This window comes from Brassica napus, chromosome A9 (genome assembly GCF_020379485.1).
Source record: "Brassica napus cultivar Da-Ae chromosome A9, Da-Ae, whole genome shotgun sequence".
Classification (NCBI taxonomy): Eukaryota; Viridiplantae; Streptophyta; class Magnoliopsida; order Brassicales; family Brassicaceae; genus Brassica; species Brassica napus.
Window position 1 is genome coordinate 15,082,328 of NC_063442.1, and position 26,870 is coordinate 15,109,197.

Below are 26,870 nucleotides of genomic sequence, written 5' to 3' on the forward strand. Positions count from 1 at the left end.
TACACGCAGTATTTCTCAAAACACAGAAATGTAGAATAAACAAGATTTGAATTGTAACAACAAAGAACATTTAAAAAACTTATACATCTCAATGTAGTAAATTCACTCATGTCACTTAGATCAGATAAACAAATGAACCAAGAACAAGTCATAAAGAAAAATAAAGGTCACCAAATCGAATTCCATTACCAAAAAAAAAGGAAAGCATTCAATGGACAACAAAAGAGCTCTCTATTATTTGTTCGTTACAAGAAAATAAGAAAGATATTCTTATTTTTAAATTTTCCCGCCTCAAGGCAAATCACACAAAAAAAAAAAAAGAGAGCTAAGCTCGAGATCTCTCTCCCTTGCCGCGTTTCGAGTATCGATGCTTATCATCACTCACATCAGTAATCACCACTGGTGGAGATCGCTCGTACCTCGATGGCTTCCTCTTGAAATGCCTATCTTCGTCGCTCGACTCATAATCCGCTACCTCAATCTCCTTACGACTGTGACGGTGCATTGATGTACTGACGGCGACAGGCGGCTCCGCCACGGAAGCAGAAGAAGACGAAGACACCTTTCTTCGTTTGCTGGAAGTTTCTTCCTCCGGAAAGCTTATCCGAGCGAACACGCTTGACTTTTCCATCTCTGATTTAGTTGCAGCGGTCGGCTCCGACGGCGGAGGTGCCGATCGTTTACGGTGGTGATGTTGGTTACGATCCGAGTCTCGGTGGCTGTGACGGTGGTCTCGGCTTCTGTCTTCATCGCGACGGTCGCGAGCGCGGTGGTCGTGTTCACGATCTAGGTCTTGGTGACGGGACGACCTTTCACGGTCGCGTTGACGATCACGTTCCTCGGGATAGCGTTCGTATTTTCTCTTGGAATCTCGAGACGGAGACTTTGACTTACGCGGCGGCGGATGATGCTCGGGAGACAATCTCTCCGGCCGTCTGCGTCGGTCGTACTCCGTCGAATTCGGTGGCGGAGGTGCTTGTCGCTGTGAGAAACCAGTAATAATCAAATTATTAGCCCAATTAAAGGAAAAATATATATAATTTCGAGGAAGTAATATTGGACTACTCGGCCCAACTATTAACTAATAGTTGGGCTTTCAAGTCCAACTATCAAACGGATTATCTCTGGCCGTCTGCATTCTAATTGTGTTATTTTTTGGTATTAAAATTGCATATTCAGATAAAGCATGTTTTAAATTAGGAAAATTACGGCTAGTGCCAATACTTTTGGCTTTCTTACAAAACACTCCCCCAAACTTTTTGTAATGAATTTCCTTCAATTTTTTGAAGTTTTGTGGTCAAACGAGGGAGGAATAGTCTAATAATAAAACCAATAGTAAATGAAGAACTGGTAAAACATGGAAAAAGAGAAAGATGAGACAACAAGAGGAAACATACAGATTTGTTAGGGTTGATGGATGATGCAGACGCTGAAGTCCCATTGTTCATCATCATTCTGCTATTCTCTCCATCCCTAAACACCTTCCCACTGTTACACAAAACATTATGTTTATTAGGTCAATAACATATATCCTTCTCTGAATGTAATAGTAAAAACATAGTAATAATGTTTCTTGTGATGTACCCTTCGGTTCGTCTCTCGTTTTCCCGTTTTCTCAACATCTCAGCTTTCCGAGCTTCGACTTCGTCTCTGCCCATCATGGCACGTTGGAGATTCATACGGTTTCCCAACTCCGCCAAGTCCCTGCATCCACACCAAAGTTTCATCATTACATTATTAACAAGACTTCACTGTTATTTTGAAAGGAGAATCAAGTGCGTTGTTGTTGTACCTGTGAGGTGGTGGTATGTTAGGGAATCCAAATCCCTGTGCAGCAAATGGATCTGGATGCATCATATTCATACCCCTACCAAATGCCATCTCCATTGGGTTTATCCCGTACCCCATAAATGGAGGCATCTGGCCCGGAAAAGGGCCTGGAAACCCATTAAAGCCGGGATGAAAGCCGTTGAAGCCAGGTTGCATGCCGTTGAAGTACTGGGGACCTGGACCCGGACCCATTTGCATCATATTATAGTCAGGCCCTGCTAGATCCGGCACATGATTCCATTGTTGCATGTCTACAACAAATTACACAAAAAAACGATGCATTACACCTTTGATTCGATTCACATAGGCTTGAAACTTTGAAGAATGAACATGACCAGGACCTTAAGCATAAGAAAGAAAGCTTACCAGTTCCAGGAACTCTGGGTTTCTTTTTCTTCTTTTTTGCTGGCAAGGGACAAAAAGTAGAAAGCTTGTCAGTCATTAAAGTACATTATACAAATCTGCAAAATCTATAGGAACTAGGGTTCACAATGTACTGTAAAGTTACTATCAGGATTACACATGTCTCTTTTACCTGGCTCTCCAGCAGCAACCTGTTGCTGCACTTCTTCTTTGGGAGGAGCTTGCGTATTCATCTTTGGGACTGTTGCTTCTTTCACAGAAACGGACCCTTGAGTGCTTTCACACGCATCCACTGGCTTTTCCACTTTATCTTCTGCCGATGCCCGAGGGGCACTTGTGATCTCTGCAATTTCCGTTGGCAGTTTTACTGTTGGAGCATCGTTGTTGTTACTATGAGCTGGTTTCTTCTCGCCTTTAGATGCAGCAGATGTAGCAGGAGATCGACCCTTGGGAGGAGGAAGACAGCGTGCAGACTCCAAATCTACATTATGTCCATGGTGATTTAGCATTGACGACTGATCAAACAAGGTTTAAAAAACACATGAATTAAAGTAATGACAGACCTGTGATATGGCCCGCGCTGCCGGCATTCTCAATGCTATCGTTTCCGGCTTCCAGAATACGGTTTATGGCATCCCTTAGCGTCTTGTTTGGTAGAAGATCGTCAGCAAGTACATCAGTTTCTCCACAGACACACTTCGACTTTGCAATAATGTGATCCCGGATACCTAAATTGCACATAATCAAAAGTAAAAAAGATAGTTATGAACTGGTAACAGTCAACAGAAGGCAGAGAAAAGGCGTTGTGAGTACTTACACTTGTCACAGAAGCTCTGGAAACAACATTTGCTTGTAAGTGCAGCATCTTTCATTACTTCTTTGCATAGCGGACACTTCAGCTCGGGCGGAAGTTCTCCTACAGAGCGTGTCGTTGACGGCAATCCCTCCATTTCCTTCTCAAAAGCATCCCTGAAGACACAATAAGCACTCACGTTATAATCAATATATGCGAGAAAGTACCAAATAGCACCATTCCCACATTGATTAAGCACAACTTACTCATTAGGTTTAAGAACTGCAACTGCACCACTTGGCAACGAATAAGAACCATCAGGGGTTGCCACCAACATGGACTTGGGGATACCAGTAGGTGGTTTAACTCTCTTAACATCGTAGGTAGGGTCACCATTTGTGGGGCAATGCTGAATTAAATGTCCTGATACGGTGAATAAAATGCTCTTAGCATCTTTATCTATTAACAAATATGTTAAAAGTATATACACAACTAAAGCAGACATACCAGGGACATTGCAACGATGGCAAATATATCCCGGAGGTGGTGTTTTCCTTTCCATTCCTATCCAAGCAAAGGAAACGAACTAAGTATCTTAAGACTTAATATCAAATAAACCAAAAAATCTTTGACAATAGACATTCTAAAATGCATTAAAAACAAAGAAAATAAGTATAGATTACCAAAACCACGTCCACCCATCCTTCCATTCATACCCCTTCCGTAACCTCTCCCGGCCCCAAAATTATCTTGACCTTGTCTGTTACATGGGATAAGTATAAGAGGGTTGATAAATGTTTAAGAACATCGACATTTCCAGGTCCACTATTTGTGAAAAATTGCTTACCTCTGCCAGTCAAGTGCTGGGGTGTCAATCAACGCCTGAAGTTTGCTTTCTTCATCTACTTTCTCTTCTGTTGGTGCAAGAACAGGACATGGATTACTATGCTGGGCAACTTGGACAGCGGGAATGGAGTAAAAATCATTCCCGAACTCGTCGAACTCATCTTCAGGCTGGAAGTTGAACACGAGTGAAAATTAATACTTCTGTAGCTATAAACAGATTGGGGCACTCGATGTCAATATAAATGGTCAACGTAATAAACTTACATATTTCGATGCAGACGGTTCAGGAACATGAGAATTGCTGGTTTCAGCCTGAACATGTTCCACTTTGTTCTCGATTCTAGGCCTGCAATGTTCAGATTATTACATTATTTAGCATGAAAATCCAGGTGTTTCTTCAAAACCATTAGTTACACTTTCAACTTATGTTTTAGCTAAACTTATTTTTGTTGAGCTTGAGATAAAATAGCTAAATAAGTGGACAAAGCAGATGGAAATAAAAAAAATCTGAGAGACAGTACTCTTGTGCAGTAATAACTGTGATGCGAGGGCGTCCTGGGACTCGACGAATAAGGACAGATGTATTCTTCGGTATTAACATCGCTTCATCCAGATACTCTGAAAATTCAAAAACAGAAAACATTTGAAGGCCATCCAGTACAAACATGTTGGCAAGACACAATATACTAATAAACACAAATGTAACCAATCAATACAGAATCTATCCTAGTACTAAACCATGGTTAGCTCAAAGATAGGAACATCAAATAAACCATTTCTACCAAACAGCTTAAGTACAACACTAGATTTGGCAACAAACAAAACAGAAATCCAAAAGACTCCAAACATCAGAATGATCTGATACTGGTCATGAAGAGACGAGATTCACTAAGCAAGCTATAAACACAGACACGACAATCAATACAGAATTTATCCTAATTCTAAACCATAGTTATAGATCAAAGATAGGAACATCATATAAAATCAAGTTGATTGTCACATGTGCAACCATATCCGTCACTTACTACCAAAGCAAAACAGCTATAAAACACACACAAGACAATGAGTACAAACCTTCGTTAGTTTGGGCATTGGAGAGGACAATATCAAGGTCTTTACCACTGCCCAAATGCTTAGTTTCGAAAATTTTGTCTTTGAGAATACCAACTGATATAAAAGGACCATCCATGGCGATGGTATCGTAATCCCTTGCACTCTTAAACTTGTAATATATTGCCATTGAAATTTTCTTTATCTGAATAATAAAGCAAATACATATATATATTACTAATTTTTGTATAAGATTATAATGACAAAGCTACTGTTTTGAAAACCCTAATCAAGGCCTTCGATTTATAAAAGAAAAAAAAAATCGAAATCGAGGCCAATGATTTGATTTCCAAAACAAACCCTAAATACAATAAAATTAAACCTAAAGTTTCAATTTTTACTTCGATGATTCGACTTCCGAGACGAAACCTCCCTCCGCGCTTGAAGTAAGAGCACGCCAAATCTACAAATCTAGAAGAAAAAAGTCCCTACAGATTCAGGAACGAGATCAAATCCGTGATTGCGCCCGCAGATGGCCAAGAATCTCCTCTGAAGATCTTCAAAGCCCTAAACCGAGAACGGTCGTTACGAATCGGACGACTAGCTTCAGTCCGTGAGATCCGAAAGCTCCAAGCGCCTATTCCACCAGTAGAGAGAAGGATCGAAATCTGAGAGACTCTTGATTGAATCTGGGGGAGATTGAATCGTCGTGGAAATCGAGCTCTGGGGAGTCTTGAGGAGAAGCAGGAAGATCGATCTTGAAATCTAGGGTTTGGAAACTAGAGAGCTCTCTCTCTCTCTCTCTCTCCCGTATCGTGGTGTCCTGAGGAATTTTTGTTTAATGTGTGTTAAATAAAATTTATTGGGGACAACTTTAATCAATCTTTATGATATTTATAGTTGGAATACAAACAGAAACACGGTTTCTTTCCTTAAAATACATTAAATTTCCTAAATTCTTTTTTATTGACATATATCTTAGCTACTTTAAATAATAGATTTTAATCCAAAATAAAATATTGACAAAAAAAATAATAATCCAAAATCACTAAGATCTAACTAAAGTAACAACATATGCTTTGTGAGACTGATCCATTTAACCATTTTGTGAAAATATTGAGTTATAATTATTTTGATTATAATTAATCAAATTGAATTATTATTCTCTATCTTCATTAGATGTATAAGTATATTTCATAATATTTTTAATAACTTTATATATGGTTATTTTCTATTAAAAAATATAAGAAAAATAAAGATATGAACAGTATAAAGTTACATAAATGAATATAACTGATAAATTATGAAAGTTTATGATCGTATAAGATATTTACAAATAAAGTTTATTTCTTCATCGTTCTCTCTCGATCGTTCACGTCCGTGCAAGTACTAGGGTTGGAGGGGACTCCTCTTCCCTCTACTCATTTTCCTCTTTGTTCTTGAATCTCTATGCCTTCTCTCTCCCGATATGCTGTTTTTTTTAGGTTGAGGTTTGCGTTTTTCAATGGATGCTTCAGTCGCGAGGAACTGATACTTGGTGGAGGCGGTTTCTTCTCCGGAGTTGTGGTGAGAGTCTAGCGAGACGGAGCAGTTCAGAGTCGGTTTTAGGGTTCTTGGAGCGATTCGAGTTCCCGTTATCCATCTCTCCGGTCTTCCGTCGTCGTGAGTTGGCATTGTGAGATCTTGTCCCGACTAGGTTTTGTGGTGGCTTGCTACTGCGGATCTGGTCGTTCGTGCTTGTTCGGTTATGGTGGTGGTTATTCAGGGTCTCTTCGCATCTTAGAGATTCCAGTACATATGCGGCGTAACCAGGAGTTCTCCAGTCTCTGGTGGCTTAAGAGGCAAGGTTTGAAAGCAGATGTGATTGTGGTGAAAGTATCTGGTTTGATTTCCTCGTGTGTGTGCATCTGGTTTCAAATTGAGTGGTCGTCTATGGGTATTAGAAGGTTTCTTGATGCCTAACAACTTTTTCATAGGTCCCGCTTCCGGCGTCGTGTTTAGTCTTTTCTAAAAGTAGGCGACAACTTCACTTGAGGAGTTAAGCTTCTTGTTCAGCATTGCTGTATCATTCTCTGTTGATTCAGGGGTCTAATTTTTCATGGTCAAGAAATGGTTATTTGGTTCTCAAAAGCCTGAGATGCTTAGACGGTTTTTGGGAGTCATTAGCAGTCTCAGAGTCAGCATCTCGTCGAAAATCATATCCCGGCATCGTGGTTTGGTCTTGTTTCCTCGACGGTGGTGTAGCTGACTTTCTTGCACATGTTTAGAGGCGGCTTTTAAGGATGTGGCGATGAAAACAACCCATTTTTGTACATGTTTCGTAGATGGCAGAAGCGAGTGCTTGCTCGTTTGGGATGTCGTTTAAAGTGTCGTGTGGCGCTATATACAAACCGGCTTTGGTGGCACTAGCAAGACATTGATAAGTATCTGAATTCTCCCCTTCGGACGCTTTACGCTTTATAGACAAAGAAAATTATGAGCTTTGTGGAGATCATCGGGAACTACCTATTCCGAAAACGTCAAGGGAACTCCCACCATCTGAGGCAACGAGGAGAACCTTAATTTCCCTAGAGTCATGTTGAGTATGGCTACCGATATTGAAATATTTCGAAAAACAACTTAGCGGAATGTGCCGGGTTTAGTGAGTAGGCGAAACTAGGTTTGTAAAAGTTTGATTTCGATATTTTTGTTCAAAGAAAGCTTGTAACTGTATCCGATTCCCGATTATTTGGGAAAATTGTATATATATATATATATATATTTTAAAAGAAGATATTTACAATAACTAAAATATTTTATAAATTTTAGGAAATCCGAAACCTATCCATGCCGGGTTTGGGTTCGGGTTTCGGGTATTGTGCCGACCCTAGTCAACGGTGATTACGTTACCAAAATGAACAAAGTGAAGTTTTTTTGGGTTGAAAGTTAACAAAGTTAAGTTGGCTCATTTAATCGTGTGAAGATTTTATAGAGTAATCGGAATTTGGAATCCACCGAGAAACTGTTGTTCATTCTAGATCTGTATTTGATCTTCATCTTCCTCAACTCTACTTCTTCTGCAACTGGAAACTTGCAGATCCGTCGATCACTCCCGGAGATTTTGTGTAGGTTTAGGTTTTTTGTGATCCCAATTTTCAATTTTGATGGCTTCAAATTCTCAGTTTCTGCTGGACGATCAAACGGATGAGGATTTCTTCGACAAGCTTGTTGATGATTCCTATTCACCCAGCCAAGCTCACGCTGCCAAGGAGCTCGAATTCGTCGACGACGGGAGCGACTCCGAAGACGCCAAAGCTTTTGCGAATCTCTCTCTTCGTGAAGAAGCAGGGAACGATGATGCAGTCGAGGGTCCTAGTAGTGAGCCTTCTTCATCCGTTCCTGTCCAATTCCATGTTATAAACGAGGGTCCAAGTAGTGAGCCTTCATCCATTGCTCTCGAAGAAGCTGATGCGAATAAGTTAAGTGGTGATGTGGTGGTGAGATCGGAGGTGGAGGATAAGCCGTTATCTGAAACAGTTAAAGATGGATCTGGGAGCCCTGGGGTTAAGGAGGTTGATTGGGGCTCTTTTTGTGCAGATTCATCTGTCAATGATGGCGGCGGGTTTGGTTCATACTCTGACTTCTTCACCCAGTTGGATGGATCTTCTACAGGAAATTTACAGGGAAAAGCGGAGATAGATGCGGGGAAATTAGTATCCGATGATACACAGATCGCAAGTTTTGGTTTTGATAGTTCGGCAGGTTTGGGGCAACAGCAGGGTGAAGTGAGTCAAGATTCTACAAGTGAGCAGTACGTTGATAACAGCCAAGCTTGGGAAAATAGCTATCCTGGATGGAAATATGATGCTAGTACTGGCCAGTGGTATCAAGTTGATAGCCATGATGATGCAAGTATGAATGCACAGGAGAGCTATATAAACTCAGCGAGTAACTGGCAAAGCAAAGTTGCCTCTACTGATAACTCCAATGTTGCTTATCTGAGTCAGAGTACAACATCTGCAGTGGCTGAGAGTATGTCTACTTGGAACCAGGTTTCACAGGTGGCAAATGGATATCCTGAACACATGGTCTTTGACCCACAGTATCCGGGGTGGTACTATGACACAATTGCTCAAGAATGGCGCTCTCTGGACAGCTACAACCAGGCTTCTCAGACAACTGTAACTGGTCAAGCTCATGAACAGCAAGCTCAGAACGGCCAGATTGGGGCTATGTTTCACAATAATACCGAGAGTAGCATGTATAATATCAATGATAAAAGCCAGGCATTCAAACCGCAAGAATATGGTATACAGAACCAACAAGGAAGTTGGGACCAATCTTACTATGCCAACAATCAGCAGCAGGCTACAAACACATGGCAGTCAGAAAATGGAGGTGACAATGAGGCGTCTGTAACTTCTGTCTCATTTTCACACTTCGGAGGAAACCAGCAAGTAAATAGTTTGTACTGTACGGAATCTGTGGCTGAACAGTTTAAGCCAAAAGAGAATAGAGCTCAAGGCTTCATCCCTCAGCATATGAATGTGGCTAGTGTCCCGCAGCATGGACCACTGAGTTTCTCAAACGATTTCTATAATAGACAGAAATCTGTAGATGATACTCAACAGTCATATCAGAGCAATCAGCTTTTCTCCCCAAGTGTAGGAAGATCACCTGATGGGCGTCCACCACATGCACTTGTGAGTTTTGGCTTTGGTGGGAAGCTCATTCTTATGAAGGATACTAACGCCTCTCTCCAGAATTCATCATTCGGAAGTCAGGTTAGTCATGAAGTTTCCCTTAGTTTTTTACACCCTCCGAAGTTTCTACAAACTATTGTAGGAGTATCACTATTTTATATATGAAATATATTATTATAACCTCAATAGTGAACTTCAGTTCTTGCTTTCTAATCTTTTTCTGTTTGATTCAAAGGGGGCTGGGGGAAGCTCTATATCTGTCCTAAACTTGGCGGAAGTTACTTCTGGGAGTGCTTCTTTTTCAAGTCTTGGGGAAGACTCTTCGAGTTATTTTCGTTCTCTGCATCAACAATGTCTTCCAGGTCCCTTGGTTGGAGGAAGTGTTGGAAATAAAGACTTAATTAAGTGGCTTGATGAGAGAATTTTACAGTGTGAATCTTCTGACATAGACTTTTCAAGAGGGAAGTTTTTAAAAATGCTTATGTCTTTGCTCAGAATATCTTGTCAGTATTATGGGAAACTCCGGTCTCCTTTCGGGGCTGATACAACGCAAAAGGTGCAGTTATGGAGATTCTTGTCAGTACGCTTCTTAAGAAAACATCTATATGTGTTTTTCTCATCCTTGTATCTATGCTGCAAACAGGAAACAGATTCTGTTGAAGCAGCAGTAGCAAAACTTTTTGCAATTGCCAAGAAAAATGGTGGCTATGCTCCATTAAGCCAATGCTTGCAGCATTTACCTCCCGAATCACAAATGCAAGTGAGTATTCAACATCTTAGGATATTTCTCTATCATAGGGAAAAGGTTCTAAAACATAGTCGATTGTTTTTTCTTTTTGCTTATTGACTCATTTGGAAATATTTCCTAGGTAACAGCTTCAGAGGTGCAGAATCTTCTGGCTTTTGGTAGGAAAATGGAGGCTCTGCAATGTGCACAAGAAGGCCATTTATGGGGACTAGCGCTTGTTATCGCGGCACAGCTTGGAGATCAGGTTCCTTTCCCTTGGATACCATAGATCTAAACCTTCCATTGTTGTGGTTGTATGACTGACTTGGTTGTTCCATGTCGTAAATTGTTGCAGTTCTATGCTGATACTGTGAAACAAATGGCCCTTCGCCAGCTGGTGCCTGGATCACCTTTGCGAACATTGTGCTTGCTGGTTGCGGGGCAACCAGCTGAAGTGTTCTCCAATGGCAGTACAAGCTGTGTCGATTTTTCTGGTTCCGTAAGTGCGTCTCAGCACCAAACCCAGGTAATACGGTAACAATCTATTTCTTATCAGTCCAGACAATGTGTTAGATTAAAGAGTAAGAACAAGTTTAGAGATAGATGCCAGAATTTTAGAAGTTCAATGAAAACCTATCCTTTTGTTCCTCGGGAAAATCCGAGATAGCATACCGCCTACTGCTGTCCAAGAGCTTACTAAATACTCAAACCCCAAAATCGAAAAAAAAAAGATAAACAGAATCGGAACCCCCTTAGTTCTCTCGTGATGAAGATACATAATCAATCCATATATCCTCACCAAATCATTGCTAAATAACATTTACCATGATTAAAAGTCTGGAACTCCATAGATGGTGGGAATACTCTATACGAGATATTTTTCTCTACCACAGGAAACTAGTTTACTTCTCCATTTCAAAGGACGCAGTTTTGTCTTGCATGGGGAGTTCGCTAATAGTCTCTTCGTTTCTTTGAATTGCAGTTTGGAAGTAGTAGCATGCTTGATAACTGGGAAGAGAATTTGGGTATAATAACTGCCAACAGAACCACAGATGATGAGCTTGTGATTACTCATCTTGGAGATTGCATGTGGAAAGAAAGGAGCGAGGTGATCTATCTCTGCCATTTTGTTTTGTTTTCTTTAACTTCATGGAAGACTTTATAATGACATTTTAATTGCTATTATGGATCAGATAATTGCAGCGCATATTTGCTATTTACTTGCGGATAAGAACTTTGATCCATACTCAGATAGTGCCAGGCTCTGCCTTGTCGGAGCAGATCATTGGAAATATCCGAGAACCTATGCAAGTCCGGAGGCTATACAGGTATTTTTTTTTTGCGTTGGTTTTAGTTAGCCGGGATGTTCTGTTTTTAGCATCGTAAGTAGCCTGATAGTTCCTCAATGTATTTTGATATTTTCCTTAATTTTTGTTGATCTTTACATGGGCAGAGAACAGAGTTATACGAGTACTCTAAGACGCTGGGAAACTCTCAGTATATCCTGTTACCGTTTCAACCATATAAAATCATATATGCCCATATGCTGGCTGAAGTTGGTAAACTTTCGGCCGCACAAAAGTAAGAAGATTCACTTGCTACCAACTTTTTCTTAAGTAGACTGTATATGGCTTCCTGATGTCGCTGTTGTGTGGCTGAATCAGGTACTGTCAAGCAGTATCGAAGTGCCTCAAGACTGGCCGATCAACTGAAGTAGAAACATGGAAACAATTTGTTTCATCACTGGAAGAGAGAATCCGTATCCACCAACAGGTACAAACCCACAACAACTTCTGTTCCAGTAGAATTACATGGAACCGTTGATTTTTTGTCAGTGGATTTACATCTGTTTGCTGTATATTCCTTTGATTGAAAATGTGAAAAAGAGAGACCCAGTAGAAACGATTAGCATATAAGAGACCCATCTTGTTCTTTTCTCTAATGATCCAACATAACCAGATATTCCTATTTCAGGGCGGGTATACTGTGAATTCTTCCCCAGCAAAAATTGTCGGAAAATTTCTTAACTTTATTGATAGTACAGCACATCGTGTTGTTGGGGGCATGCCACCATCTGCACTTCATTCAACAGCAGGAAACTTACAGGCAAATGAGTATCAGCATCAACAGCAGGAGGCTGCTAAGTTACCATATAGTCAATCTGCTAATACAATGCAATCATTGATGTCACATGCCTCAATGGAACCAATACGTGAGTTGGATGGGAACTCAAGGACGATGGCAGTACATTCTAGAAGTGTCTCAGAGCCAGATTTCGGTAGGACGCCAATACAGGTCAATATCACTGGAAATCATTTATTTTTATTTCCTTTTCTGTTATTGCCTGATGTCTGGTTTGGGATTTATCCTGAGGTAAGTAGGTACTTAGCATGCAGGTTTAGAAAACCATTGCTTACTTGCTTTTTTTCTGATAGGATCAGCCTGTCTCCTCAAAAGACAAAGCTACTGATGGGGTGCCACAGGTGAAACCAACCGTGAATGTGACAAGTTCGCGGTTTAGCAGCTTTGGTTTTGGCATACTGAAGAACACCGTACGGAGGGTCTTACCATCTCGGCCATCTAAAGAGGTGCACCTTAATAAATGTTTCAAGTCGTGATGATGGTTTTCTTCAACTTATTCTAATGTTGGGTCATTCTTTGTATTAAGGCAAAACTGGGTGAGGAGAATCAGTTTTACTATGACGAAAAACTAAAGAGATGGATGGAGAAAGGTGTAGAACCCCCAGCTGAGGAAGCTGCATTGCCTCCTCCTCCAACAGTAGGCACGTACCAAAACAACGCAATGGGTTATGCAAACAGATCTGACATGATGAACGAGATGTCTCCACCTAGTGGGAGCTGGAGCAGTGGCAGCCCGACTCCATCCGAGAATTCTTCGGGAATCCCACCAATCTCACAGGGCTCGAATCAATTCTCAGCTCGTGGACGCCCAAGGTAAACAAACCACCTACTTGTGACGCTTTCGAATTATTCTTATGTGCTGGCTATCCTGGATCATAATCATGAGCGTAGTTGTAGTGTCACATTAGAATGACATTGAGGAGTGAATAATATAAGCCAACGACAGTATTAAAGGTGAAGCTTTGAGTGTGAAATGGACAAACTTTTCTTGATTGTAGTTTCCGGTTGTGTTAGCTATAATACTCCATAGTTGAGTCTGATAAATTGTCAGAAAAGCTGTAGACACTGGGGATCATCACATATTGCCTTTGTTAGATAACGTGCATGATTAGAGTTGAATCGTTTTTACTTTCTTTTGGGGCAGATACGTTGACCTCTTTAATCCAGGCGGTGGAAACTCTAAGACAATGTTCCAGTCACCTCCTGCAAAATCTGCTAAACCACCAATCCCTGCAAAAGCAAATTTCTTCATCCCAGCAGCACCTGCGTCGTCTTCAAACGACCAGGTAACCGAGATGGCAGCTACTGAAACCAGTCAGGAGTACTCAGCAGAAGAAGTAGCCGTCCCTCCACCACCACCAAGCCACTCTTCATTCCAGTCCCCGACTCCATCTCCAATGACAATGCAGAGATTTCCAAGTCTAGATAACATCAAACGAAGTGGATCAGGAACGAGTCTTAACGATGATTTTCCTTCGTCAGGTTCCAGAAGAACAGCTTCATGGAGTGGAAGTTTGAACAGCTCGTTTACATCTCCAACGGGTCCATCAAACCTCAAACCAAGCCCACTCAACGGTAGCAGCAGCAGCCTTGGAGAGGAGCTTCAAGACGTGGAACTGTAAGAGCTAGAATCTGTAGTATCAAAAAGTTTTGCTCACTGTCAGAGGTAGTCCAGTCAAATGTTAATCCATGAGTTTACCCAATACATAAAATACGATAGGGGCAATGTGTATGCAGTTTGTATCCATTGTTTTTTCTTTTTACATTACAAATCATTAATTTTTCTTGTTTAACAGACTTCAGGAGTTATACAGTTATACACATTAATGTTCTGTTCATGAGTAGGGGTTTAATCATCAAATGGTTCACCATGTGATTGTTTGCTAAGTCACTTCTTCAGTGTCATCAAGTTGATAATAGAGACTTTTATATAGGCTGAGCAAATCTGTTTCTAGAATTGTGAAAGAGTATTGAGCTTCAGTGCCGTTGTTTCTGTTTAATTGCGAGTACTTGATTCATGCAGGCACATAATTTTCACCATTACCATGTGGGATCGTTGCATCTTTTATCAAGTGCGAACCTTTTTTGAGTTTTAGTAATCCAAATAAAATATTGGAAAACAAGTCTTTAGGAATAAAAACCCTGTAAAACGTGAAATTTGTAGGGTTTAACATATTAAACCAAATGTATTGTGTAACCTGCGTCAGATTGACATTGTGTGTTTTTGCTTTTGTCTTTATATGAATGCCAGTGTGGGGGGAATTAGTTCATGTTCTGTATATAGGAGTGGCAGCAATACTGTAGTAATTTGTATGAGTAGTGAGACTATTTGCGGTTGTTTTTAAAGGTGGGCTCTGTAAACAATTCGTTGGTGATTATTTACATTTGTGAAGCTATTTTAGATGAGATTGCATTTCTAGGTTACTTCTTTGTCTTGATTCACAAGACGTTATCTTAAAGACTCTTTACCATAGAATCAATAACCGGAAAACAATCCGCCTTTCTTTCTTCGTTTCTGTTTCTGCCCTATTAGTTCTTTCCGTTTACCACTCTACAGATGGGCCTTTCAGTCCCAAGATGATACATTCATGAACAGTATTACTTATCAAGGGAGGCAAGAGGTTGCTTTTTTTGTTCTTTTGTTTGGGACTCCAAACTCTTGTCTTTTAAATTTGGTTTTCTCCTCTTACACGATTGGGGTCTCTCCAGTTGCTAGCCATGTTTGGTTTCATAACCACTTTGACATTGTGTTTACAATAACCAAAGGCTCAAAACTTATAAGATACTGGAGTTGCGCACTGCAACATTTTTCTCATGAATCCAGCTAGAGTCTACACTGTGTTTTACCCTTTTTAAAACAGACGATCCCATGAAGCATCATATATATTAGTATAAAGATAAATAATATAGATAAATAATATAATCAAGTGGAGGTTTTCTTAGTCCAATAGTTTGAGCAAAGAGTTCATTAATTGTTTTACACCAGAAGGTTTGGGGTGAAGTATGCAAAATATTAGAAAGAAAGCTTACAAGAGATTTTTGGCACGGAGGAAGTAGTACCATCGGGAATGGATCTTATAGGGCAGCTCAGGATGATGCAATCATAAGTGAATACTAATAAAGTATGTCGGTTGTAGTATCGTCTCTGTATGTTTCTCGTAGTTTATAATAATATAATTAACCAATATTAAAAAAAATAGTATTTTCCTAAAATATAATTTTTTTATTTTTGGGGCTAGATTGAAAGTTGGGAAGGTAAAAGGATTAAAATAAACATAAAGGTTATTTGGAAAATAGCAAATATAAGTGGAATAATATAAAGTTCATTATTTGACTATGATACTAAATATTTTTGGTGGGTTCATCGGAACCTTCAAGTGAAACATGAAAAAAATTATTTTTATGGTGTCAAGAAAATTACTATCATCTTTACTTTTGTGGAGAAGATTTCATCACCATGCATTCTTTCCATGAAAGATAATGCTTCTCAAAGCATTATTCGATCTATAGTTTCAAGTTAAACACCAGTTTATCTTCTTACGTAGCAATTTGTACGGAGCCAGAAGAGGCCACCAAGATTATTTCGGTTTTTCTGTAGGTTGTAGATTAGAAGTTAGACTAATTTTAAATTATTTAACTTTGTCGTGAATGTGAATATCTTTTTGACGTATTTAAACTTTATTTTGAATTTGATGTGACCTGGTTTTTCACAGTAGTAACATCCTCTCTCCTACTGAGTCTCTGATCGTAGCACCTTCTGGAGATTCTTAACTTTTTCAGCAACAATCTTTGAGGTAGTACTTTCACTTGTTGTTCTTCCTTCGGAGTTGGAGCTTGGAAAATTTTTGATAAGTTTTGTATCACTCTTTCCATACCCAGTGTATCCTAGACCTCGAGGAGTCTGATCATGTCTTCCCATACTCAAGATTTTATCAAGTTCCTTTGACCCAATGAGCATCCTGACAGTCTTGTAATGATGTTCCAGCTTGGCATTTAAGTCAGACGATCGGGCCTTCTCATTTTTCACTTGTTTCTCTAGTACTTCAATTTGGACAACAAGCCGTCCATTCTCCTTCTTCGGATCTGAGGTATCTGCCTCCTTTATTTCATCATCGAGTTCTTTTCTGAGATTTATCACCATGTCTTCCAACCAGCTTTTCTTCTTTTTGAGACACATATTCTCCTTACCAATCTGAACCATTGTCTGACACAGTTCTTGGTAGTCAATTCCATCATCACCGTCTGCGCTTGACTGATCATCATCAGTGTTAGTTTCCCCTTCCACGAACTCTATGATGCTAATGAATGATACGAAGTTAGCTGATATATGGTGTTTTATACATCTTGTATATATGTTTTTCAATTGGTTTTCAAGTATTTATCGAGTCTTCCTAGTCCTTTTCGAGTCATTACAGGTTTGGAGTTGCATTGGATGGGGATTGACCAGCTGGAACAAAAGAGGCAGAAAACAGTGCAATTTGGTGATTTTCATGCAGAACAGTCTTGATGACTGTTCCGGATAGCGTAGCAACCCGAGTGACTGTTCCGAGTGCCTGTTTCAGCGGCAGAGATTTTTAAGGAAACTACAACCTATTTCGGGATTTGCCCTAATCTCTCTATTTTCTCTCCCAGCCGCCTGTGGCTTGGAGATATCTTCTTTTTCTGTTTTTCCTTATTATTCTACGCTGTTTTTGGGAGAAGAAACCAGACCTTAGAGTTGGAGACTTGTGATTTGATACTTTGTAAAGGGAGAAGGCTCCATCTCTCTCACCATAGAGAAGAACCCCCTGAACCCTTATTCTATTTTATCTACACATGTTTTATTCAGTCTCTGTCTCTGTGTTTTCTTGCTCCATGGCTGAGTAGTCAGCTTGTTTAGTCTAGGGTGTTAGATCCGTGAGCTTGACATAAATAAGTTATAAATCGATTGTCTTCATTTACTGTTGTTCTTAAGGCTTGCATCAAGTTAACCACTTAGTGCCTGATTCTAGGTTTAATCTATTCATCAAAAGTGTTATAGGTTGCTAGACATAACTTGAATGAGCATTGCATCCCTAATCAGCGAAAGTAGATATTAGGGTGTTTTGTGAACATATAGGACTTGATCTCTATTGCTTGCTGTCGCATATTGATCCAAACGAGAGTTTAGGTATCAAGATTGATCAGCATAGGGGGCAGTACCACGACAGTGGATTGTTCTATTTGAGTGATCCGAGTTCTAGACTTGCTCTTAATTGAACTTGAATAATTGTTTGGCTCACACCTGTTTAACACCCGACCAAACCACCCTAGGCTAGCATTTTAATCATGATCTTTAATTAATCTTATTACTTGCTTGTCACGAAACCTTAATCTCAAAATCCAATCATTGTTTTAGCTAAGCATTGATCCCGTAAAGATAAAGTGTAATCGTTGGTCTCTGTGGATTCGATCCTAAAGTGCTACATCGACATACCATTCGATTGTGGTAGTGTGCACATTAGGTTAATTGGTGTGCGTATACACGTAATATCATTAGCCAGCTCCTCTTCATCACTATCTTTTTCTGAGTCCATCTCATCAATTCCGATCATTGACTTCTCACGTCTCCTCTTCTGATCATTGGCGCATTCCAGCTGAGTGTGTCCAATTCCTTTACACTTGTAGCACTTGATTTCTCTCCTTCGGACAGTTGAACATTCAGTTTTGTAGTGTCCATACCCCTTACACTCATGACACAGAACCCCTGCTTTATGATCGTTCTTTTCTGACTCAGCTGTTCGTTTCTCACCTTCTGCAGCACGTTGTGATGTACTTCCTCTTCTCTGACCTGATTCGGCTCTACGAAGAACTTTGTCAAAACGCCTGACTAGCATAATTACTGGATCATCGTCATCTTTTCTGTCATCTGATTCTTGTGATACCAGTGCGACTCCCTTTCCTTTCTTTCCTCCGTCAATCTTCATTTCATGTGCTCTCAGCATCCCTACCACTTCATCAAAGCTTATCTCATCTGTGTTTAGAGAGACTGACATAGCTGCCTTGTACGCGGTATACTTAGATGGTAAACACCTTAAAAACTTCTTGACCAGCTTCTTATCCTTGTATTTCTTTCCCAGTATCAAGGATTCCTGAGCTATGCCACTGAGTTGTGAACTGAATTCTTCAACTGACTCCTTTTCTCATTTTGAGATTCTCAAACTTGGATGCTAGATAATCCAATCGTGAGCTCTTCACTTTTGAAGTTCCTTCGAAATGAGTTTGCAGTATTTCCCATGCTTCCTTGGCTGTCTCACATCCTTGAATCAACTCAAAATGCTTCTTTCGTAACACTGGCATGTATAGCTGAAAGTGCTCTGGAGTTGAACTTCGCCATCTTGAATTTTGTCTTTGTCCAATGTTCTTCTTCTTTGTTGGATTCAACACCATTCTCGTCCTTGGCCTTTGGTTCTGACCATCCAGTTGTCACAGACTTCCACGCCATGGCATCAATCCCTCGAATGATAGATCACATATGTGACTTCCAAAGTCCATAGTTGGATCCATCCAACATCACCCTTGTGCTTGACACCAGCTCATGATAGTTCTCCATTTTTTTCCGCAGGATCTCACCTGTTATATAATCGAACGGGTGATTGCTCTGATACCACTTGTAAATGCAAGAACTAACCCACAAAGTAAAGCACATAGTACACCAGAGAATATCTCTACAAAGATATATGTTATTACTAGTATTCTTTTAAAGTGAACTTACAAGTCTCTCTTTAAACAGAACTCGAACAAGATCAAGACCCTTCTTGACTTGCTCCCCTAGCTTCACACGTCCTAAGATCGAATATAAGATCTCTAGAACATCTACCCCTTAGCACTTAGTGTTATTCACTCGCTTACAAGCTTAGTGAACTCCACTCTTTGCTAAGAATACAATTCTCTCGACTACCCTAATCCACATGCCGATTATGACTATATATACAATACAACCAAGTCGGCTATCCACGCCTATCTACCCAATATTCACTATCAACCGAAATATGGTAAGTTCCCTAAAACCTCTCCAAAGTCTTTAAGAAACTTCCCATCGTGAGATCTCCCTTCTCCAAGATGAATCTCTTCAAGGTTGCTCCCCAAGATGTCTTCACGTTAACTTCGCCTTGGTCTGCAATCCATTTTTCAAGTCGTAATCTTCATCTTGACTTGTTCATCCGCACGTACACTTCTCTGTTGCAGACTCTGCTCCATTCGATATTGTACTTGCATTTGTATCAGAACGTCCATCTGATCTTTGCATCTGCATATGATACTAAAGATTTCCGGTGGGTTCATCCGGAACCTTCAACTGAAACATGAAAAAAAATACTTTTATGGTGTCAAGAAAATTACTATCATCTTTACTTTTGTGGAGAAAATTTCACCACCATGCATTGTTTCCATGAAAGGAAATGCTTCTCAAAGCATTATCCGATCTATAGTTTCAGGTTAAACACCAGTCTGTCTTTTTACCTAGCAATTTGTATGGAATCAGAAGAGGCCACCTAGATATTTTGGTTTTTTTGGTAGGTTGTGGATTAGAAGTTAGACTAATTTTCAGTTATTTGACTTTGTCGTGAATGTGAATATCTTTTTGAGGTATTTAGACTTTATTTTGAATTTGCTGTAATCTTCATTTGAAAAATTATTTTGCTTAGTTTTTACAGATGTTTTAGTTTATTTTGCTTATCAAAGAGGACGTAAAATTCCCTTTTTCCTTTGTAGTCACGAAGGTTAAACTGCTAGTGAAAAAAAAATTCTTCATTAATCTGGATCCCATTAATCGTGTCTCTCTATGACATAAAATCTTGTGGATACTCTCATTAAATACATATATAAAAGGTTAAATTCGGAAAAGAAGAAAACAAAATAATCTCTCTCTCTCTCACACTTTCGATCTCAAAGATTTTCACCGACTAATCGGAGCCTGGATCCGGAGATCCACCGAGTAACACTTGTTGATACTGGATCTGTAGATGGCACTCTCCTGCATTTGATCTTCATCTTCTACGACTCTACCTCGTTCTGCAACCGATCGATCCTCTCACGAAAGCTTGAAGATCCGTCGATCAGCTTAGGTTTTAGGGGATTTTGATCTCAATTTCAAAATTCGATGGCTTCAAACCCTCACTCTCTTCTACTTGATGACCAATCGGACGACGAGGATTTCTTCGACAAGCTTGTTGACGACTCCTACTCTCCCAGCCAAGCTCAAGCTCAAGCTGCGTCTTCTTCTGCCAACGAGCTGAAATTTGGGAGTGACTCCGATGATGACGCCAAAGCGTTTGCGAATCTCTCTCTGGGTGATGGAGATGTGCAATTGAATGAATCAGCAAGCCCGGGGAACGATGTTGTTGCAAACGAGGGTCCTAGTAGTTCGATGCGGAAGGAAGAGACTTCATCGGTTCCTATGGAAGAAGCTGATGCGAATAAGTTAAGTGGTGATTTGGTGGTGAGATCGGAGGTGGAGGATAAGCCGTTATCTGAAGCAGTTAAAGATGGATCTGGGAGCCCTGGGGTTAAGGAGGTTGATTGGGGCTCTTTTTGTGCAGATTCATCTGTTAATGATGGCGGCGGGTTTGGTTCTTACTCTGACTTCTTCACCCAGTTGGATGGATCTTCTACAGGAAACTTACAGGGAAAGGCGGAGGTAGATGCGGGGAACTTAGAATCCAATGATACGAAGAACACAAGTTTTGGTTTTGATAGTTCAGCAGGTTTGGGGCAACAACATCAGGGTGAAGTGAGTCAAGATTCTACAAGTGAGCAGTACGTTGATAACAGTCAAGCTTGGGAAAATAGCTATCCTGGATGGAAATATGATGCTAGTACTGGCCAGTGGTATCAAGTTGATGGCCATGATGCAAGTGTGACTTCACAGGAGAGCTATATACACTCAGCGAGTAACTGGGAAAGCAGCGTCGCCTCTACTGATAACTCCAATGTTGCTTATCTGAGTCAGAGTACATCATCTGCAGTGGCTGGCACAGCGGAGAGTATGTCTACTTGGAACCAGGTTTCACAGGTGGCAAATGGATATCCAGAACACATGGTCTTTGACCCACAGTATCCGGGGTGGTACTATGACACAATTGCTCAAGAATGGCGCTCTCTGGACAGCTACAACCAGGCTTCTCAAACAACTGGAACTAGTCAAGCTTATGATCAGCAAGCTCAGAACGTCCAATCTCTTGGAGCTATGTCTCACAACTATACCGAGAGTAACATTTATAATGTTAATGGTAAAAGCCAGGCATTCAAAGCGCAAGACTCTGGTATACAGAACCAACAGGGAAGTTGGGACCAGTCTTACTATGCCAACAATCAGCCGCAGGTTACAAACACATGGCAATCAGAAAATGGAGGTAATAATGAGGCGTCTGTAACTTCTGTCTCGTTTTCACACTTCGGAGGAAACCAGCAAGTAAATAGTTTGTACAGTACGGAATCTGTGGCTGAACAGTTTAAGCCAAATGAGAATGGAGCTCAAAGCTTCATCCCTCAGCATATGAATATGGCTAGTGTCCCGCAGCATGGACCAATGAGTTTCTCAAACGATTTCTATAATAGACAGAAATCTGTAGATGATACTCAACAGTCATATCAAAGCAATCAGCTTTTCTCCCCAAGTGTAGGAAGATCACCTGATGGGCGTCCACCACATGCACTTGTGAGTTTTGGCTTTGGTGGGAAGCTCATTCTTATGAAGGATACTAACGCCTCTCTCCAGAATTCATCATTCGGAAGTCAGGTTAGTCATGAAGTTTCCCTTAGTTTTTTACACCCTCCGAAGTTTCTACAAACTATTGTAGGAGTATCACTATTTTATATATGAAATATATTATTATAACCTCAATAGTGAACTTCAGTTCTTGCTTTCTAATCTTTTTCTTTTTGATTCAAAGGGGGCTGGGGGAAGCTCTATATCCGTCCTAAACTTGGCGGAAGTTACTTCTGGGAATGCTTCTTTTTCAAGTCTTGGGGAAGACTCTTCGAGTTATTTTCGTTCTCTGCATCAACGATGTCTTCCAGGTCCCTTGGTTGGAGGAAATGTTGGAAATAAAGACCTAAATAAGTGGCTTGATGAGAGTATTTTACATTGTGAATCTTCTGACATGGACTTTTCAAGAGGGAAGCTTTTGAAAATGCTTATGTCTTTGCTCAGAATATCTTGTCAGTATTATGGGAAACTCCGGTCTCCTTTTGGGACTGATACAACGCAAAAGGTGAGCAGTTATGGAAATCTCTTGTCAGTACGCCTCTTAAGGAAACATCTATATGTGTTACAGTTTTCTCATCCTTGTAACTATGCTGCAAACAGGAAACAGATTCTGCTGAAGCAGCAGTCGCAAAACTTTTTGCATTTGCCAAGAAAGATGGTTTTCAAAATGGTGGCTATGCTCCATTAAGCCAATGCTTGCAGCATTTACCTCCTGAATCACAAATGCAAGTGAGTATTCAACATCTTAGGATATTTCTCTTTCACAGGGAAAAGGTTCTAAAATATAGTTGATTGTTTTTTCTTTTTGCTTATTGACTCATTTGGAAGCATTTCCTAGGTAACTGCATCAGAGGTGCAGAATCTTCTGGCTTCTGGTAGGAAAATGGAGGCTCTGCAATGTGCACAAGAAGGCCATTTATGGGGACCAGCGCTTGTTATCGCGGCACAGCTTGGGGAGCAGTTCTATGCTGATACTGTGAAACAGATGGCCCTTCGCCAGCTGGTGCCTGGGTCACCTTTGCGAACATTGTGCTTGCTGGTTGCGGGGCAACCCGCTGAAGTGTTCTCCAATGGCAGCACAAGCGGTATCAGTGTTCCTGGTTCCGTAAGTGCGCCTCAACATCAAACCCAGGTAATACGGTAACATCTACTTTTTATCAGTCCAGAAGACAATGTGATAGATTAAAGAGTTAGAACAAGTTTAGAGATGAGATGCCAGAATTTGTATATGTTAAAATGGAAACCAAACCCTCTTGTTCCTCGGGTAAATCCGAAATAGCATACCGCCTACTGCTCTTCAAGAGCTTACTAAATACCCAAACCCCAAAATCCAGAAAAAGGAAAAACAGAATCATAACCCGTTAGCTCACTTCTCCTTTTCAAAGGACGTAGGACAGATATCTGAATGCTCGCTTGTGTTAGCGGGAAGTCTGCCCCCCTTTCTCTGACGAGATCGAATGCTTCCAAAGCAGGGAAAAGAAGGAGACATTGCTTTTGCTAATTCGAATTGAAGGGTGATGTCCTGCATGGGGAGTTCTCGCTAATAGTCTCTTTGTTTCTTTGAAATGCAGTTTGGAAGTAGTAGCATGCTTGATAATTGGGAAGAGAATTTGGGTATAATAACTGCTAACAGAACCACAGATGATGAGCTTGTGATTACTCATCTTGGAGATTGCATGTGGAAAGAAAGGAGCGAGGTGATTCTCTGCCATTTTGTTTTGTTTAACTCCTTTGAAGACTTTATCATGACATTTGAACTGCTATTATGGATCAGATAATTGCGGCGCATATTTGCTATTTAATTGCGGATAAGAACTTTGATCCATACTCAGATAGTGCCAGGCTCTGCCTTGTCGGAGCAGATCATTGGAAATATCCTAGAACCTATGCAAGTCCAGAGGCTATACAGGTAGTTTTTCGCTTTGGTTTTAGTTAGGCGGGATATTCTACATTTACCATATTATAAGTAGCCTGATAGTTCCTCAATCTATTTTGATATTTTCTTAATTTTTTGTTGATCTTCACATGGGCAGAGAACAGAGTTATACGAGTACTCTAAGACGCTGGGAAACTCTCAGTATATCTTGTTGCCGTTTCAACCATATAAAATCATATATGCCCATATGCTGGCTGAAGTTGGTAAACTTTCGGTCGCACAGAAGTAAGAAGATTCACTTGCCACAAACTTTTCCTTGATTAGACTGTATATATGGCTTCCTGATGTTGCAGTTCTGTGGCTGAATCAGGTACTGTCAAGCAGTATCGAAGTGTCTCAAGACTGGCCGATCAACTGAAGTGGAAACATGGAAACAGTTTGTTTCATCACTGGAAGAGAGAATCCGTTTCCACCAACAGGTACAGCTCACAACAACTTCTGTTCCCAATAAAATTACATGGAACTGTTGGTTTTGTCGGTGGATTTAGTATTCTGTTTGCTGTATATTCCCTTTGATTAAAAATGTGAAAGAGAAAAGAAAAGACCCAGCATTATGGACATCCATAAAACTGGAAAAAAATAGGATATAAGAGAACCCGCTTGTTCTTTTCTCTAATGATCCAACTTAACCGGACATTCTTATTTCAGGGCGGGTATACTGTGGCCCCAGCAAAACTTGTCGGAAAATTTCTCAACTTTATTGATAGTACAGCACATCGTGTTGTTGGGGGGGTGCCACCACCAGCACCACATTCAACTACAGGAAACCTACAGGCAAATGAGTATCAGCATCATCAACAGCAGGAGGCTGCTAAGTTGCCATATAGTCAATCTGCTAATACAATGCAATCATTGATGTCGCATGCCTCAATGGAACCAATACGTGAGTTGGATGGGAACTCAAGGACGATGGCAGTACATTCTAGAAGTGTCTCAGAGCCAGATTTCGGTAGGACGCCAATACAGGTCAATATCACTAGAAATCATATATTTTTTATCCTTTTCTGTTATTGCCTGATGTCTGGTTTGGGATTTATCCTGAGGGTAAGTAGGTACTTAGCATGCAGGTTTAGAAAACCATTGCTTACTTGCCTTTTTTCTGATAGGATCAGCCTGTCTCCTCAAAAGACAAAGCTACAGATGGGGTGCCACAGGTGAAACCAACCGTGAATGTGACAAGTTCGCGGTTTAGCAGCTTTGGTTTTGGCATATTGAAGAACACCGTACGGAGGGTCTTACCATCTCGGTCATCTAAAGAGGTGCACCTTAAGAAATGTTTATGTCGTGATGATGGTTTTCTTGAACTTATTCTAATTTTGGGTCATGCTTTTGAATGAAGGCGAAACTGGGTGATGAAAATCAATTTTACTATGACGAAAAATTAAAGAGATGGGTGGAGAAAGGTGTAGAACCCCCAGCTGAGGAAGCTGCATTGCCTCCTCCTCCAACAGTAGGCACATACAGAAGCAACTCACTGGGTTATGAAAACAAATCTGAGGTGAAGAACGAGATGTCTCCACCTAGTGGGAGCTTGACGGGAATCCCACCAATCTCACAGGGCTCGAATCCATTCTCAGCTCGTGCACGTCCGAGGTAAACAAACCACTTGTGACGCTTTAGAGTTAATCTGTGTATGCTATCGTGGATCATAAATCATGAGAATAGCTGTAGTGTCACATTAGAATGACATTGAGGAGTGAATAAATATAAGCCAACGACGGTATTAAAGGTGAAGCTTTGAGTGTGAAATGGACGTATTTTTCTTGATTGGTAGTTTCCGGTTGTCCAACTGTTTGCTATAATACTCCATAGTTGAGTCTGATAGATTGTCAGGAAAGCTGCTGGAATCACTGGAATGCTTTTGTTAATGTATTACAGTAGAGCTGAATCATTTTTACTTTCTTTAGGGGCAGATACGTGGACACCTATAATCCAGACCGTGGAAACTCTCAGACAATGTTTCAGTCAGCTCTTGCAAAATCTGCTAAACCACCAATCCCTGCTAAAGCAAATTTCTTCATCCCAGCAGCACCTGCATCATCATCAACTTCAAACGACCAGGTAACCACCGAGATGGCTGCTGCTGAAACCAGTCAGGAGTACTCAGCAGAAGAAGCCACCGCCCCTCCACCACCACCAAGCGACTCTTCATTCCAGTCCCCGACACCATCTCCAATTACAATGCAGAGATTTCCAAGTCTAGATAACATCAAAAGAAGTGGATCAGGAACGAGTCTTAACGGTGATTTTCCTTCGTCAGGTTCCAGAAGAACAGCTTCATGGAGTGGAAGTTTGAACAGCTCGTTTACATCTCCAACGGGTCCATCAAACCTCAAACCAAGCCCACTCAACGGTAGCAGCAGCAGCCTTGGAGAGGAGCTTCAAGACGTGGAACTGTAAGACTAGAATCTGTGTAGTATCAAAAAGTTTTGCTCACTGTCACAGGGGCAATAATATGTATGCAGTTTGTAGTAATTGTTTTTTTTTACGTTATAAATTCATTAATTTTTCTTGTTTAACAGACTTGAAGAGTTTATACAATTATACACATTGATGTTTTTGTTCATGAAATCATCAATTTTGTCACCATGTGTTTGTTTGTTTAAGTCGCATCTTCAGTATCATCAAGTTTATTAAGTACACAAGACATGCCCTTGCTATCAAGAAGAGGAGCATCAGCAAGAGGAGGAACTATAAGCCCACAGGAAACTTGAAAACTGCATCATGATTCATGATGACGACGATGTGCTGTGTGGAATCCGTACTACGGCTAT

At 40.5% G+C, this 26,870-nt stretch overlaps 3 protein-coding genes across 6 annotated transcripts; 2 read left to right on the forward strand and 1 right to left on the reverse strand.

The window, feature by feature from the left end:
* Positions 1–165: 165 nt before the first annotated feature.
* LOC106432054 (E3 ubiquitin ligase PQT3-like) lies at positions 166–5,751 on the reverse strand. Its single transcript, XM_013872896.3, has 16 exons — positions 5,284–5,751; positions 4,907–5,087; positions 4,354–4,450; positions 4,097–4,178; positions 3,834–4,000; positions 3,670–3,746; positions 3,494–3,550; positions 3,253–3,409; positions 3,011–3,162; positions 2,757–2,921; positions 2,366–2,674; positions 2,197–2,235; positions 1,793–2,081; positions 1,585–1,704; positions 1,398–1,488; positions 166–982 (listed from the first exon to the last, which is right to left on the reverse strand). The coding sequence occupies exons 2-16, from the start codon at positions 5,070–5,072 to the stop codon at positions 326–328; spliced, it is 2,625 nt and encodes an 874-aa protein (XP_013728350.2). The 5' UTR covers positions 5,073–5,087; positions 5,284–5,751; the 3' UTR covers positions 166–325.
* A 2,043-nt stretch (positions 5,752–7,794) lies between these two features.
* Positions 7,795–14,271, forward strand: LOC106432050 (protein transport protein SEC16A homolog). Of its 2 annotated transcripts, none has more exons than XM_048740685.1 (13): positions 7,795–9,645; positions 9,800–10,120; positions 10,208–10,324; positions 10,434–10,556; positions 10,647–10,817; positions 11,274–11,399; positions 11,485–11,619; positions 11,745–11,872; positions 11,956–12,064; positions 12,266–12,586; positions 12,727–12,879; positions 12,960–13,246; positions 13,578–14,271. In XM_048740685.1, exons 1-13 carry the CDS (start codon positions 8,026–8,028, stop codon positions 14,053–14,055), a joined length of 4,089 nt encoding a protein of 1,362 aa, XP_048596642.1. In that variant the 5' UTR covers positions 7,795–8,025; the 3' UTR covers positions 14,056–14,271. The 2 variants fall into 2 exon arrangements, with proteins under 2 accessions (XP_048596642.1, XP_048596643.1); XM_048740686.1 differs by having other exon boundaries at positions 12,733–12,879.
* Positions 14,272–20,283: 6,012 nt separating this feature from the next.
* Positions 20,284–26,685, forward strand: LOC106432051 (protein transport protein SEC16A homolog). 3 transcript variants are annotated; one of them, XM_013872892.3, is made up of 12 exons: positions 20,286–22,190; positions 22,345–22,665; positions 22,761–22,889; positions 22,999–23,292; positions 23,732–23,857; positions 23,935–24,069; positions 24,194–24,321; positions 24,407–24,515; positions 24,745–25,062; positions 25,203–25,355; positions 25,436–25,689; positions 26,004–26,685. In XM_013872892.3, the coding sequence occupies exons 1-12, from the start codon at positions 20,553–20,555 to the stop codon at positions 26,494–26,496; spliced, it is 4,098 nt and encodes a 1,365-aa protein (XP_013728346.2). In that variant the 5' UTR covers positions 20,286–20,552; the 3' UTR covers positions 26,497–26,685. The 3 variants fall into 3 exon arrangements, 2 of the variants coding, with proteins under 2 accessions (XP_013728346.2, XP_048596641.1); XM_048740684.1 differs by having other exon boundaries at positions 25,209–25,355; XR_007316375.1 differs by lacking the exon at positions 26,004–26,685 and having other exon boundaries at positions 20,284–22,190; positions 24,745–25,045; positions 25,436–25,470.
* Positions 26,686–26,870: the final 185 nt, after the last annotated feature.

Excerpts from the sequence above, each read along its gene's own strand:
- LOC106432054 (XM_013872896.3), bottom strand. The coding sequence starts at position 5,072 with ATGGCAATATATTACAAGTTTAAGAGTGCAAGGGATTACGATACCATC. Across the intron at positions 1,705-1,792 it reads AACATACCACCACCTCACAG|GGACTTGGCGGAGTTGGGAA; the intron begins GTACAACAACAA and ends GTGTGGATGCAG. Across the intron at positions 983-1,397 it reads CCATCAACCCTAACAAATCT|CGACAAGCACCTCCGCCACC; the intron begins GTATGTTTCCTC and ends GGTTTCTCACAG.
- LOC106432050 (XM_048740685.1), top strand. The coding sequence starts at position 8,026 with ATGGCTTCAAATTCTCAGTTTCTGCTGGACGATCAAACGGATGAGGAT. Across the intron at positions 12,065-12,265 it reads GAATCCGTATCCACCAACAG|GGCGGGTATACTGTGAATTC; the intron begins GTACAAACCCAC and ends TTCCTATTTCAG. Across the intron at positions 12,587-12,726 it reads TCGGTAGGACGCCAATACAG|GATCAGCCTGTCTCCTCAAA; the intron begins GTCAATATCACT and ends TTTTTCTGATAG.
- LOC106432051 (XM_013872892.3), top strand. The coding sequence starts at position 20,553 with ATGGCTTCAAACCCTCACTCTCTTCTACTTGATGACCAATCGGACGAC. Across the intron at positions 24,070-24,193 it reads CAAGTCCAGAGGCTATACAG|AGAACAGAGTTATACGAGTA; the intron begins GTAGTTTTTCGC and ends TCACATGGGCAG. Across the intron at positions 24,322-24,406 it reads AAACTTTCGGTCGCACAGAA|GTACTGTCAAGCAGTATCGA; the intron begins GTAAGAAGATTC and ends TGGCTGAATCAG.